At 44.7% G+C, this 14,994-nt stretch overlaps 2 protein-coding genes across 4 annotated transcripts; one reads left to right on the top strand and one right to left on the bottom strand.

Annotated features, from left to right (window-relative positions):
- Positions 1-845: 845 nt before the first annotated feature.
- MMACHC (metabolism of cobalamin associated C) lies at positions 846-3,708 on the top strand. Its single transcript, XM_023727123.1, has 3 exons — positions 846-1,041; positions 1,750-1,902; positions 2,611-3,708. Exons 1-3 carry the CDS (start codon positions 937-939, stop codon positions 3,028-3,030), a joined length of 678 nt encoding a protein of 225 aa, XP_023582891.1. The 5' UTR covers positions 846-936; the 3' UTR covers positions 3,031-3,708.
- Positions 3,709-4,476: 768 nt separating this feature from the next.
- Positions 4,477-13,174, bottom strand: PRDX1 (peroxiredoxin 1). Of its 3 annotated transcripts, none has more exons than XM_004371798.2 (6): positions 13,130-13,174; positions 11,336-11,452; positions 9,100-9,253; positions 8,612-8,734; positions 8,244-8,374; positions 4,477-4,857 (listed from the first exon to the last, which is right to left on the bottom strand). In XM_004371798.2, exons 2-6 carry the CDS (start codon positions 11,439-11,441, stop codon positions 4,772-4,774), a joined length of 600 nt encoding a protein of 199 aa, XP_004371855.1. In that variant the 5' UTR covers positions 11,442-11,452; positions 13,130-13,174; the 3' UTR covers positions 4,477-4,771. The 3 variants fall into 3 exon arrangements, with proteins under 3 accessions (XP_004371855.1, XP_023582892.1, XP_023582893.1); XM_023727124.1 differs by having other exon boundaries at positions 13,120-13,164; XM_023727125.1 differs by lacking the exon at positions 13,130-13,174 and adding an exon at positions 12,611-12,753.
- Positions 13,175-14,994: the final 1,820 nt, after the last annotated feature.

Here is a 14,994-nt window from a genome sequence, read left to right as displayed (position 1 = left end):
AACGGAGACAGCAGCAGCCCTACCAGATGCGCTAGGCTCCAATCTCACTTCCCCAACCCCACATCCAGTCAGCCATCAAGACTTACAGGCTGCATCTTCTAAACCTCTCCCAAATCCATTTCCTTCCGTCCCACCCATCTCTGCTCTGGTCTAGGCCACCATCCTTTCTCATTTGGATTACTGCAGTAGCCTCCTTCCTGTCACCTTGGCTCCAATCTGTCCTCTACACTGCAGCCAGATTGATCTTTTAAAACTGAAGTCAGTTTACTCCTTATGTCTTCTATGGCTCCTTATTATTGCCAAATTAGATTCACCTTAAATTGGTGTTCAAAGACAGTCACAATGTCACTCCTCATCTCTCCACCTTCTTTCCCTCTACTCCCCTCTACAGACCCTTCCACTAGACAATTTGCTTTTCTCCAAATATGCCCAATACTTTTCTGCCTCTGTCTTTGCTTATGTTGTGACCTCTGTTTAGAATACACACCAGATCCACCTCCTGATGTTTGCCTGTCAGTTTCCTTCCCAGCCTTCAAAATTGAGCTTCCGCAAAAGTGTTTCTAATTTCAGAGGATCTCATCTGGCCATGTCATTGTACAAATCATTGTACAATCAATTTCTGTTGTTCTTAGTTGTTCATGATCTCTCTGCCTCTCTAAACTCCTTGTCAAATTCAGAGTTCCCGATACACACACATCAGTGAATTCAGTAATAAGATGGAGGCTGGGGCAAGGTGTATAAGGCCTTGAATGTCAGGCTAAGGTAGGCCTGGCTAAGGCATAGGTTGACCCTCCTGACTTAGGGGCCAGAGTGCCCAGCCTGTTCTAAACTTTTTCTTTGCCCCAGGTGGCATGGTACAATGCACTCCTGCCTCCAGCTTTCCATCTGCCCCTGCCCGGACCTACTCTGGCTTTCCTGGTACTCAGCACACCTGCCATGTTTGACCGGGCCCTCAAACCCTTCCTGCAAAGCTGCCATCTGCGAACACTGATGGACCCTGTGGACCAGTGTGTGGCCTACCACCTGGGCCGCATTAGACAGGTGGGCAAGGCTCCTGTCCTCCCCCAGCTCCCAAGCCTGTGCCTGCTTCCAGCTCTTCCAAGCTGAATCATGATCTAGACTTAGAGCTAGGAGCCACTTCCCAGATGGAATGATAACCTAAAGGCAGCCTTGACATTCTGTGATCATTTCTCCCTGCTGTGCCTTCTCCAGGTTTAACCACCTTCCTCTGGCAGCCCCCTAGATCTGAAATCAATCTCACTCACCTAACAGATGGGCGACCTTTATATGAGCCTCCAATTAGGCTTTCCTTAGCCTCCAACTGCAATAGGAATAAGCCTGACATCTCCAGACATCCCTCTCCTGCCCCAAGCATTATTCTGTCTTTAGGGCTTTTGAGGACAGAAATATCCCACCACACAGAAACATATACACAGACATACTCATACACGTTTTCGGTTTCCCCACAGCTGGGCTATGTCTTCCTCCACAGGAGCTCTTGAGAACAGGGCCAAGTCACCCATCACAGTGGAGATTTCTGAGCAAGACCTTGTGTGTTTCCCTTCAAACATGGGCTCTCCAGAACAGAACTGTAACTTTCTCCACACTGGAGCCTCCCTCCCCCAGGTTAAGATCATGTTCATCCCTTCATATGGGACTTGAGGACAGGACATTAACACAGAATTAGGGCTCCCAAGGTCATCACTCCTCTCATGTTGACAGGAGCCTCCATCTTGTCCTCTATCCCAGAGCCTCCCAGAGCTGCAGATCGAAGTCATTGCTGATTATGAGGTACATCCCAACCGACGCCCCAAGATTCTGGCTCAGACGGCAGCCCATGTGGCAGGGGCTGCTTATTACTACCAACGAAAGGACGTGGAGGCTGACCCCTGGGGGACCCAGGTTAGAGGACAAGTGTGAATGGGTGGGTACTGTGTGAAAATGGTGACAGCCCCTCCCACATTCCTGCCTCTTCTGGATGGAGGAGTTGGTAGACACAATCCAGCACAAAGAAGCTGTGCCTTAGCCACAGGTCAGCCCCACAGCCTACTTTCTGGAGTCTACCTGGGGACACGTCAGGTCAGAGAACCTGGTATGTTCTTAAAACAATGTCTTACAGGGCTATTCCAGGATGGAGGGGGCAGAGCAGTGATCAGACCAGTGGCATGACTGACAAGTTGATAGAGGCTCAGCCTAAGGAGCCCTTCCTCATGGTCAGAGTGAGCTTATGAAAAGGGTTGTTCAGGAGAGGGCAAGTCCAGGCACAGAAAGGACAAGCTTATATGTAGGCAGGAGGAACCAGTCCCTGGAAGACATCATGCTTGTTAAGTAGAGGGTCAGCGAGAAAGAGGAAGACCTTTAATGAGATGGATTGACACAGTGGCTGCAACAATGGGCTCAAGCATGATTATGAGGATGGTGCAGGACCAGGCAGTGTTTCATTCTGTTGTACATAGGTTCGCTATGAGTCAGAACTGACTCAAGGGCATCTAACGTGGAATCAGCATCCACTGAGTGATTTAAGTGAACAAGACTAGCTTGCAGTAATGGTGAGTGGACCTGGTGTCAAGGTGATCTCTATGACCTTGCTTTTCTTTATCCTCTCCCCAGCACATATCAGGTGTGTGTATACACCCCCAATATGGGGGCTGGTTTGCCATCCGAGGGGTGGTACTGCTGCCAGGAATAGAGGTGCCAGACCTGCTACCCACGAAGCCCACTGACTGTGTTCCTACAAGAGCTGACCGCATCACTCTGCTTGAAGCCTTTAACTTCCATTGGCGTGACTGGAGTTACAGGGATGTTGTGACACCCCAGGAGCGCTACTCAGAAGAGCAGAAGGCCTACTTTTCTACTCCGCCAGCCCAGCGCTGGGCCCTGTTGGGCTTCACTCTGCCTGCAGAGGAGCATAGCCCAGTATCCCCTGAGCTTCATCCCCTTACCACACTCATCCCTAAGCCCCAGACTTCCAGCAGAGTACGGGGCTGGCTCAGTCCCAGAGTGTCACCAGCTGCATCCCCTGGCCCTTGATACCATTCCTCCTCTGTGGGACCCCTATTTATGACAATGGTACTTGCTAAAACTTTCTTGGCTTTGACGAGAGGTTTTATTTAGGGTACAAGATGACTATTTTTGATAATATAGGTAAAGTTCAGGGAAGTTAAGGTTTGGTTAAGACAGTAAGTCAAAGATCAAGACAAATCCAGCATTCCCACCTATCTTGGAATATGGGAGTATTAATTGCCTGTTACCATTTCTTCACAGTGTACCAAGATACTAGTTACAGAGTCTGAGCAGCAAGCATCCCCTAAATAAAGAGTACCCAGATCATGGGATTGTTGTGTGAAGAATGAATAAATTCACGTAAAGCACTATTGAACAGTGCCTGGCATATAGAAAAGTGGTGAGTTGGCCATTATTAAAGGCTTCAGGAATCCTGCACTGCTGCTCTTAGCTCTAGTCTGGGTTCTGGAGGACTGGGCAGGTTAGCGTAGCTGAAGGAAATAAGTGTATGGAAGAACACCCCATGACACACTGAAGGATCCTCAGTTCTGAATCTGTCCTACAGTCTCAAGGACCCATGAGGAACCCAACTTTTCCCCACCAGCAACCCTCTCAGGATAATGATATGGATGAGGGTCAAAAAAAAAGGACCAACTATCCTCTAATTATAAAGGCCTGGCTTCTACTGCTTAAAACAAGCCGATGAAAACCTAGATCTCAACAGAGCATTGTCCGACTTGTTTGCTTTGGACGACTCATCATCAGAAGGTATCAGTCCCTGGAAGGGAATGTCTGGTGAAATGAAGGGCCAGCGAAGGCAAAGGAGACCCTCGGTGAGATGAACTGGCAGAGCAGCCACAACAGTGGACTGGAACACACCAGGGATCCTGGGGATGATGCAAGACCAGGCACCCTTTCATTCTGTTGTATAAGGTCACCATGAGTCAGAAACCACTCAATGGTAGCTATCTATCCTCTAATCAAGGCTATAACCCAAGAAAGGTGAGATGTGCTCAGGACTGTTCTGCTACTGAAAGCCCTACCCCAAGGCCACCAACCCTGTGTGTGTCTCCCTCTTCCTTTCAGTTCCAAAGGTACAGGAGCCTACAACTCTGTTTTTACAGAGCTAGCACCAGGCATTTAGCAGAAGAGGCTAAGCCTCTGGTTCTCACACAGCCCTCCCTACAATCGTGTAAACGGAGATACCCAGGCAATCTCATAGGGGTCTTACCTGCAACCCAGTCTGCAGTGTAAGTTCAGTGCCCTGGCCAACACTATTCCAGGGCTAGTTCATCTCCAGATGTAGTAAAATAACATACGACACCATAGCTCAGTTACATTCCCTATGTTTACCTGCATTTCCCCTCAATATAATTTCCTGATTCTGACGTAGCTCTCACTCATTTTCCCCTTCAAGAGGGAAAGCAAAGAGTAAATTTTTCTTAAAATCAATGGTAAATACCCTCTAAAATGAAGAAACATCAAAGTCTTGGTTCAAGTTTAATAGGAACTACAAGAAATCCATGGGCTCATGCTCCACTACCGGTACATGATACATGTTAGCTGGCCCACAGCACAGAGCTCAGGCCATTTCCACCAGGGTAAAGAAAGGCTGCCCTCCCCAACCCCTGCAGAAAAGGCCTATACCTATTCACATATCAGGTCTCAGCCAAGTATAAGGCTTTGTATTTTATGCATGAAAAGAAGTACAAAAGGTTTTTGTTCTCAAGGCTGCCCACTGCAGGCCGGCACTAAAATGGCCCAGCGCTCACTTCTGCTTGGAGAAATACTCTTTGCTTTTCTGGACATCAGGCTTGATGGTATCACTGCCAGGCTTCCAGCCAGCTGGGCACACTGTAAGAGAAAAATGCTACTCATCAGTAACCAGCTCAGTGGTGGGCACCACCCTCCTCTCATGAACGAAGGACCACCTCAAAACCAGATCTCAGCCCAAGGAGCCTGTCCTGCAATCTGTTAGAGATCATTCAGCCTTTTTACTCCAAGGCCAACTACAAACATAATTTAATCCTCACCAAAACCCTACTGTACTATTCTACTGAATTTATTCATGAGGTACACCTGAAATTTAAAGTAACAAGAGTTTCAATAGTTGATGCTGTGTTCTAAAAATAAAGTCTGTCTAAAAGCAAATATGGCAAAATATTAAAGTAGGTAGACAAATTGGTATTAATAATGTTCTCCATACTTGTATGTGTTCTTCAAATACTTATTTAAAAAATAATAATAATAATTTAAATGACTTAACCTAACTTCTCCATACCCACAAAAGAAACAAACTAAAAAAAAGACAAAGCTAGGACTAGGTCCCAGGTCAGTCCTTGAAAGCTTGTATTTCTTAAACCTTTAACATTAAGCTACTATTTCCCCTTTGGCAGAAGTTTAGAGATCTGAAGGCAATAACCAGTCTGCCTCCTCAAGAAGAGGATACCTACCCAACATCTTTCAACTCTGCCAAACTAGATAGCCTGAACTCCACAGAAGGGCCAGGTTGTCTCACTAAGTAAAAATACCTTCTACTCTAAGTAAAAGGTCAGGGTTTAGATCTTTCACACACTATGCAGAAAGCATAGCCTTCAACCATTTCCTACAATGCTGAGCGAGCTATACTCCTTGAGCTAGCCTGAGGAAAGTGAGGCAAAGAGAGTTCAAGCCATTATCTGATTTGCTGTTTGTCTTCTACAAAACATGTAGGCACCAAAGTCCAGTAATGGAGCAACAAGAGTCTCACTTGCTCAAGTAAGAGAAGGAAGCCCCTTTATATTGGAAGATGTCATATAGCCGTCAGAGTCTAAAACCAGCTCTCTGGGCACAACGTATGGATGGAACAAGAGCTAAACAGCAGACCCAGCTGCCATTACTTTCCTGAAATCTCCATCTAATTGTTATGTAGTTATTTGTGCTAACACCGAAGGGTTAAAATACAGGTCCCTTAGCATCAACAATGGAGCCCTGGTGGCGCAATGATTAAAGCACTTAGCTGCTAACTGAAAAGGTCAGCAGTTTGAACACACCAGCGGCTCTGAGGGACAGAAGACCTGGCGATCTGCTCCCGTAGAAAAGCCAGACAGAAGCTTGGAATCAGGTATACTAAAAGGGTACCAAAAAAACACAAAGCTTTAGAATAGCCCAATTGTAAATCATGACACAAAGAGCTGGGCCTCACAGCTAAGTAGGAGGAATAATGAACCAGAAAGGATGACCTTGCTAACTCCATCTCCTTGGCACTTGGGCTTCACAGCACTTAAAACCATACCAGTTTTAATGACAGGCAGAAAGATCAACACTTAAGAGAAGTTTATAAGAATCAATATGGAGCCCAGCAGAACTAGCAGAGTTTCACATAAACCAGCCTTTTTAAAAGTGCAATAGAAAATGACACCATTCATAGTAACTCCAATATGAGAACTACTCCAGCACAGAAGGCCCGAAGCAATGTCTTTTTCAACATCTTTAATTACCTAAAAAAAAAAGTGAATTTGGATCCCAATTCCACCATTTACAATGAATAAATGGTGTGTTTAAGTATTGGTTTACTGGTCCTTAGCAATAGCGGTATTATTTGTCAAATGAACATTACAGCATTCATAGGCTCTCAAATGGGGACTATTATATTACATGCCATAAAAGACTGTGCCAGGACTAATGGGATAGGAGGTAGCAGAAACCAGTACAGAATATGAAGAAGCAAGTTTTACAGTGTCACAAGCTTGGGTCCAAAGAGTCTAACCTATATGCAAGGCCCTAGGGAAGTCCAGGAAATGGCCGACTTTACCACTCCCCCTCCTTCTGCCCTGTGGCAGCACCTCATCCCCCCACCAGGGGGCAGCCTCAGGTGTCTGTCTACTCCTGCAATCAGCCAGGCTAAAGCCCAGACATGCTTCTGCAAATGGTGCCTCCTGGTATCAGTGCTCACTGACCCTATTATTCAGCCTTTCACTCTAACCACTTTTGGGTCCCTCAAACACAAACCACTTATCCAAACTCTTAACAACTTCATCTCTTCACAAGATCAGAGCTGAAATGAATCTTAGAAGGCTACTCTGAACTGTTCATCTTCCAGAGAAAAAAGTTTAGATGTAGTAAGGGAAGAAATTTGTCCAAGGTCATGAACCAAACCTACCTGGGCCTTGATCTGAAATCAGTAGCATTTAATCACAATTACCTTGTCCATAATTACATTAAGCTTGGGATGGGTCAAGACTCCCACTCTCCTACATACCCAAAACCAGGTACCTCAAGAGCTGAGTCCTTAAAAACTAAGCCAACTCTTCATTAGGATAAAATTGTCTGACTCCAACAACAGATACAAAGAGGAAAAAGAAAAATCAAAAAGCTATACAGCCTTACAACTCAAAAGTTGAGATCAAATGGGGCTCTACTTTACCACAACACTGCAACAAGAACATGTAAGGACAGAACTACTATTTCTGGGGCAAAAGGAAAAGAAAGGCTCATACTCTAGCAAATGCTACACAAAAATCAAAAGTTGAATGTGCTTGGTCATGTTTAGGTTTTATAGGGACAGACTTATAAAAACAATGCCTTTGATCGTGACAATTCCAGAATATAGGTATTTCATCGAATCCTCCCCACTTTTTAAACATTTTTACATTAAACATTTATATAAACTTGATATACAATAACTGATTGTACAAATACCATCACTGTACAACAGAATGCATTTAAAAAATAAAAAAAGTATGAAAACAGATGTGTTAACTACATCTATCTACCTATTATCTTTTGCTAAGTTATTATCTTAGTCCTATTTTTATTTTCCAATTTTCAGAGCATATATATTACCCTTTATGTATTTTTAAAACCCCAGTAAAAATAAATACTGACTAGAGGGTAAACTCTTCCCACCACACTTGTCAAAAATGGCACAATTCATCTCTAGATGCAATTCTCAACCTTTTGTTTTGCTCCAACATACCCAGAGATCCTCTCCTACACTCCCTGTAAAATCTGCAGCCGTGAGTGATTCTAAATGAGCAGGGTAGAAGCCAGGAGTATTTACTTGAAACAAAAAACCTTTATATTCTTCCCAAGCTTTTCCATTATCCCCACCTCCTTGACCCATAGTAATACACAGAGATTTCTATTTTTTGATGAGACATAAATCACCCTTTCTTTTTGTATCTGACAAACTTTGTTGCGCCACTTTTCCTACCCTACCACCACGATTCTGCTGTCTGGTCACCAGACATCTGGCTCACCTTCCCCGTGTTTGTCCGTGAACTGGAAGGCCTGAACAAGTCTTAAAGTCTCATCCACAGAGCGGCCAACAGGGAGGTCATTTACAGTGATCTGCCGGAGGATCCCTTTATCATCAATAATGAAGAGGCCTCTGGAAGAGATTGAAGGATTGAGGGATGAGGCAGTACAGGTTTAGTAATTTGCTCAGTAAATGGCGCTGGTCTCCAAGACCTGAAGTGGCCTTGCCTTAGTGAGGCGGCCCCTGCATGAAGAATGGAATGAGGCAAGAGTATCTGCAAATCAGGGCTCTAGTCTTCTCCAAATAAATGGCTCTCAGCCAATCCAACAATTCTCCTGATGAATGTCAGCGCCCCCAGCAGGTATTTACCTGAATGAGATGCCTTCGTCTGCCTTTAAGACCCCATAGTCCTGAGCAATAGTGCGCTTGGAGTCTGATACCAAAGGAATGTTCATAGGTCCCAGCCCTCCTTGTTTCTTGGGTGTGTTGATCCTACAAGCAAAAGGCACACACATACAATCACATTCATTTAAAGTCTTGTGTAGCCAGAGCATTAAATGTACCCATTCCTTCCTCTTTCCCATATTCTTATCTAACTCTCCCAATACTCAAGTCTTTCCACCAGCAAAGTGAATGGCTGAAAACAGTTAAGGTCACCAGAGCATACTCAGCCGCAACTCAAGCTGCCGCTTATCTGCATCAGGTGCTAAGACAGCAACAAGAGGAAGTCAAGAGCCTCTGTACTCTGCTCACAAGAAGCCAGAAGTCAACACTTAAGAAAGTCTACTGCCAATGTCTCCCAATTGCTGCTTAGTTACTATACTAAGTCCACATGCCAAACAGACCAAGAGATTTACCAAGCCAGATGACAGAAGTGAGAATCCACAGACGCACCAATCACTTGGCAGTTGAGTTTCTTAAATTCTTCTGCCCTGTCACTAAAAGCAATGATCTCCGTGGGGCACACAAAGGTGAAGTCAAGAGGATAAAAAAAGAACACAATATATTTTCCTGAAAAGAAAAGGATTCACAGATTAGCCTTATAGAGAATGAAAACCTAAAGACACATTTCCTATGAAAAAGGCCTTTTTAAGTTGATAGTAGACAGACACACAATTGTTAACTGGCAAGACCAGGTCGTCGAACCCCTGCTGAGAATTTTCACTTCACCCCAGATATACTGAATCGGGACCTACACTTCAACAAGATCCCCAGGTGATTCTTACGTGTAATAAACTTTGAGAACCAATGTTGTACTAGTGGTTCTGACTTGGTCCGTAACCAGCAGCATCAGCGTCACCTGGGAACTTGTTAAAAATGCAATTCTCCGCAGAAGTTCGAACAGGAACAAATAGATTCAAAGCCCTATGCAAGACCTCTCTAACATAGCTGTCTCCTAGCATCTATTTTAGAACTTGTTGCAGCAGGAGGGTCTGGGGACTCATGCATCTAAATGGGAAAAGTTCTTTCTAGCTCTATGCTTTATTCTTCTGCCTCCACATTAGCTGCCAACTATAAAATTACTTCTATGGGTGGCTAAGGCAAGAGTATAAACACCAAGTTCTTACTCCAATGAAAGAAAGCAAAATGCAATTATCACTTTTAACTGGGTGGCATATTGCCAATGCTTAAAAAGACAGCCCAGAAGAAGCTGAACTGCTAAGTTCTCTGCTGCCAGATGACAAAAAACCAACAAGAGGAAGTCAGAGCCTTTGTACGTCTTCCACAATGAACACAGTGATGGGACAGGTAAGGACCTGTAACCACCTGAATCAACACAAACTCGTTCCTAACAAACCTTACAAAACAAGAGATAAAGATCTTATAAGGAAAGTTTCAAAGATCCCGGTAGGTTAACAGAACTTCTAACTGGAATTTTACTGAAGTCATTCAGATTACCAGTTGAAGTAGAGCGTCAGTCTGTCCAGAAGTCTCTCACCACACCTAATGTGCTAAGCTATGGAATAACTCCAAACCTTCACTTCGTTAACAGGTAGTGGCACTGTTCAGAGAGTCAAACAAAAGGCCTTTTTTTGACATTTACTTTGAAAAGCAAAGTAACTAGAAAGTGACTCATCTAAATAACTCCTCCAGGGCTTTGCCTAACAAGCACTTTGAAGCCTCAGCAAATCAAGCCCTGGAAGGCAGAGAGCAGCTCCTCCTAGACCTAGTACCTATACTCTTGGGCCAAGGTCACCTACCTCTGGTGTCATCTTGTTTGTCAGGAGAAGCTTCCCTCCATAGGGCCCCACTGACTTGCTCTCATCACCATCTAACAAGTGTGATGTGTTAGGAAACCTAGTTCCAAGTTCTACCCAAAAGCCAACTCCAAAAACTGATACTACAACACTAAGAAGGAATTTTTATCTCCAGTTGTCCCCCGGAGACCCAGCTGCTACAGGACTGCAAGAAAGGAATAGCCTCATTAGAGACTGCCAAGTGTCTGCATGTAACTATGACAAGAGAAAAGGGAGTTGTTTCAGCTGTGACATCAGCTCTTCTCTAGGGAGCAAAAACAGTCGAGGGAATGGGCCTGAGCCCTCTGCCTAACAATATAATGGCCGTAACACACACATTTCACGAATGACCACTAAACAGTATCAGAGCCGAAAGACTTGATAATATAAGGAAAAAACCAAACCCGTTGCTGTCGAGTCAATTCCGACTCATAGCAACCCTATAGGACAGAGAAGAACTGCTCCATAGGGTTTCCAAGGAGTAGCTGTTGGATTTGAACTACCGACCTTTTGGTTAGCCACCGCGCTCTTAACTACTGTGCCAGGCCTCTTACGATAAGAGATAATGAGAATAAACAATTCAAGAGAAGTACTGAAAAAATCAAATTCAACTAATACGGTTACATATAATGAAGCATGTGCCTTCTCCAGAAGAGGTGTGGACCTAGATATCTACTCTCAACACTGATCATCATCCTTTCACGTCAAGATAAGCGTAACAAACTCCTGCTCTAAAGGCCTTGTCCTAGAAGATATAAAGAATTTTAAAATCAAATATAACATACAGAAATTCAACAAGTTATCTCTGGATTATAAAACAATTCCATTTTAATGAGGCCAATGTAATCACTCTTACCTTTGTAGTCAGATAGGCTGATATCTTTGAACTGACCATCTGGCATAACAGCTGTAGCTTTGAAGTTGGGGGCAGGGTGCCCAATTTTAGCAGTTCCTGAAGACATCTTGTTATCACCTGGAAAAGATACAAGAGAAAATGAATTAGAAATAAGTCTTGTTTTTCTAGATAAAAGGTAGCCTTCACCTACTTAGGGACTTAGCTGTAGAAGAATCAAGAAAAATCCTATCCAGTGGCCCTGAATACATAATTTTTATATTAGTAGTGCAAGCTAGTAGCCAAGGGTCACAATGGAAGGGCTACAATCTAAGCTTCCCAATTTCTGGGGCAAAATCAGATGTTACAAGAGTCTCTGAATCTCAGCCTTTGTTTTCATTTAAAGAGCATCATTTTTGTGTAAGTCAAAGCCACCTTTTCCACTTTTTTAGACATTTATGAAACGGCATTTTTTTCTTCTTTTCCGTTATACACAAGAAGAGAAGGGAAGGGTAGGGTGGAAGCTCTCAAACCAGAACCCAAGTGCACAATGCACAAAGCCACCAACACTGACTGCCTGACTCCCACAAGCCATCATGTTGCCCTTCTGCGGACTGCGCCTCACTCTTTAGAACATGGAAAGCACATACGAACTTTCTCCAGGTGGATTTGCCCAAGAAAGCACATGCCCTAAACCCAATCCAGACCGAGGTTCTGGCACCTACTCAACTTAAAAACTTTCGGTGTTGTTTTTAGCCCTAGAAATTGTTTCAAAAATGGGTTTCTGGCCTCGGGGCCGAGATCCCAGAATAAAAATCAGTAGAGCCAAGAATTCAGTTTAATGCGTAAGATTCACCCAACTCAACTCCAAAATAAGTAAAGATTTAACTCAGCTAAATCATCGGTTTGAAAGCCCTAAGAGACTAATTTTCCAGTAAGTCCCAAAGTTCTCGGTTCATAATACAACCAAAGGAAACGTGCACACGCCTAGAATCGATCGTCGCAAAATTTTCACAGCCTGTTTAAAAGAACAACTGTTTTAACACCATTCACCATTTAACAAAGAAACTGTAACGTACACTGCAACTTGACGACGGAGTGTGACCCTAACAAAAACAGGCTCCAAACCTGTTTTTCCAGGTGGCCCCAACACCACAGAAGCCTGACCAACCAATGGGAAAGTACGCTAGACTTCCGGCCGATGCGGCCCCCTCAGGAGATACGCCCCAACAGCTCCTGGAGAGGACCACGCCTCCAAACCCAGTTCAGGTACCTTCTCGCCGCTCCCGTCACCCTCACCGTAGTAGTCCGAAAAGCACCAGCAGAAAAGGTTGTGCAGTCTTCAGCGAGGGCATTTCGGGAACTTTCACAGCAAATCACAGCTCCGGACCCGCACCGCTTTTACCCCCACCACACAACGGCCGCTTAGCCTTCTGCAGCCACAGATCAGGTTCCACGTTCATTCCAGAAGCTTTCTGAACTCGCCCTGCCCCGCAAGCGGCTAGCCGAGGAGATTCCACCCCACCTCACCCAGCAGCCGCGCCAAGCCAACTAGCACCCTCTGCTCGAGGAAGAGACTGGAGCCGGTGCTAGCGTGGTGGTTCAACCAGGACCCCGAAACCACAAGAGCAAGGGCAACGAGGGGTGAGCGTACCACCCAAACACTCTCGGGCGCCGGGACCCACCGGGCTGCCTCACCGGTCACAGCGCCTGCAGCAGAACCTGGGTAGGCCCCAGAGAAAAGCAAGAGAGCAAAACGCAGCAGCGGGTGGGGTGGGGTTTGCGAGGCCATGCGCCCATTCACTCACCAGTACTTACCAGAACGTAGCGAGACCAGGCAGGAAATGAATGAGCGAACTCTTCCCGGGGCGCTGCCTTTATAGTCTCTTGGGCTCTCGCGAGAGCCAGAGTGGGTTAGGGGTGCCGGAGGAGGAAGAGAGGAGGGGGATCAGAATGACTCAGCGCTTTTCCTAGCTGTGCGGCGGGAGTGGCCACAGACAGTACTAATCGCCCCCACCCATCGCCGCTGCCGTCAACAGCTGAGGTCGGAGAGTGGGATGCCCCCTTGGCCGCCCTCAAGCCCAAAGGCCTCAATTAATCTATCATCTCAGTGGGGGTAGGGATTCCCTTACTTCTAGGACCCTCTGCGCCCTGTGCCCTTAAAACCCAAACCAGGTTTAAGGGTCCTCGCTGTCGCTCACGGAGGACATCGTCTAACTCCACACCAAGCCTTGAGAGAAGTATCTAAATACTTCTCAAGTCGTCCCAGTCCCCGCAGCATCTGCCAGATGATCAGCATCCCTTACTGCTGTACCTTAGAGAAAGCTGCTTTATTATTCTTATTATTGGCTTACTGTTTTCCGTCTCCCATACATCCCTTCCACTATAGTTGGAGGGAATCTCTTTTTTTTATTTTATTGTACTTTAAGTGAAGTTTACAATTCAAGTTAGTCTCTCATTCAAAAATTTATACATTGTTATGTGACCCTAATATTACTCTGCCTATACTAGGCCTGCACATTTCTCCCTTCCACCCGATTTCCCGTGTCCATTAAACCAGGTCCTGACCTTATCTGCCTTCTCATTGGAGGGAATCTTTCCGAAATGTGATCGTGTCACTCCTCGGATTTGTGATTTAAAAACCCGGCTCTGTAGTCAATTCCCCGAGTTAAAACCGATTTTTTTTTTTAATTGTGCATTAGGTGAAATTTTACAGAGCAAATTAGTTTCCCATTTGAGGGTTTGTACATAAAGTGTTCCATGACATTGGTTTAATTCCCCACAATGTGTCAGCACTCTCCCCATTTCTGCCCAAGCTCCAGTTTCCTTTCCTCCTGATTTTTTACCCCTCCCTGCCTTCTCATCTTTCCTTCTGGGCAGATGTTACCCTTTTGATTTTGTGTAATTGATTGTTCTAAGGAGCATGTTCCTCTCGGATGTTTTTATTTTATGGGCCTGTCTATGGTTTTGCGGAAAGATGGTCTCTGGGAATGGCTTGCTGTAGGGGGAAAAAAAAAATCATAATGTTTAGTAAAGCAAAAAGAAAGGTTTTATTCGGCATATATTCAAAGAAGAAAAAAGTGGGAAACGGACAAGCATGCTGTTGCAGCCATGTCTGCACAAGTCCAAGGAAATATTACAGAATAAGCAAAAGTGCGAAAACGGACAAACATGCTGCTAGAGCCATGTCTGCCCGAGTCCAAGGAACATTACCGAATCATCAGAATATATTAACGTTACAAATGAGGAAAACCATTGAAAGCTTCACCTTTTCACAGATTGGCTAGCAACTGTGATCTATATTTTGAATTGTCTTTCTTAACAATCATTGGTACAGGTTTCAGTAATGACAGTCAGGAGGGTCTTCATTGGTCCAACAAATCTTACTATTCACTAAATGCTAGTAGAAAAAGATAAGAGTGGAAAGTATGTGGGCTTTTTGTGTTGTTTTATTAGCTTATGTGGAAGGTTCCCTAAAAGATGTTTCCCAAAATTGTCCTAGCTATTGTCTTTATACCTCCAGGCCCAGTTGATGTGTCCTTGTGAGTCCAGCTCCAGCTGGGTCACATTCTAGGACAAGGAATAATGGTTCCAATATTATCTATTAAATCATTCCCTCCTTTTGATTAGAGATTGGAGATAACAGCAATGATTAATAATGATCAATACCTGGACTTAGTCGA

This window comes from Trichechus manatus, unplaced genomic scaffold (genome assembly GCF_000243295.1).
Source record: "Trichechus manatus latirostris isolate Lorelei unplaced genomic scaffold, TriManLat1.0 scaffold00015, whole genome shotgun sequence".
In the NCBI taxonomy this organism is placed as follows: domain Eukaryota; kingdom Metazoa; phylum Chordata; class Mammalia; order Sirenia; family Trichechidae; genus Trichechus; species Trichechus manatus.
The sequence above is the reverse complement of the archived record's forward strand: the minus strand, read 5'-3'. Positions and strand labels throughout refer to the sequence as shown.

Coding starts and splice junctions, on each gene's coding strand:
- MMACHC (XM_023727123.1), top strand. CDS start 937: ATGTTTGACCGGGCCCTCAAACCCTTCCTGCAAAGCTGCCATCTGCGA. Junction 1,042..1,749: donor ACCTGGGCCGCATTAGACAG/GTGGGCAAGGCT, acceptor CCTCTATCCCAG/AGCCTCCCAGAGCTGCAGAT. Junction 1,903..2,610: donor CTGACCCCTGGGGGACCCAG/GTTAGAGGACAA, acceptor TCCTCTCCCCAG/CACATATCAGGTGTGTGTAT.
- PRDX1 (XM_004371798.2), bottom strand. CDS start 11,441: ATGTCTTCAGGAACTGCTAAAATTGGGCACCCTGCCCCCAACTTCAAA. Junction 9,254..11,335: donor CAGCCTATCTGACTACAAAG/GTAAGAGTGATT, acceptor TTTTCTTTTCAG/GAAAATATATTGTGTTCTTT. Junction 4,858..8,243: donor CACGGACAAACACGGGGAAG/GTGAGCCAGATG, acceptor TTTCTCTTACAG/TGTGCCCAGCTGGCTGGAAG.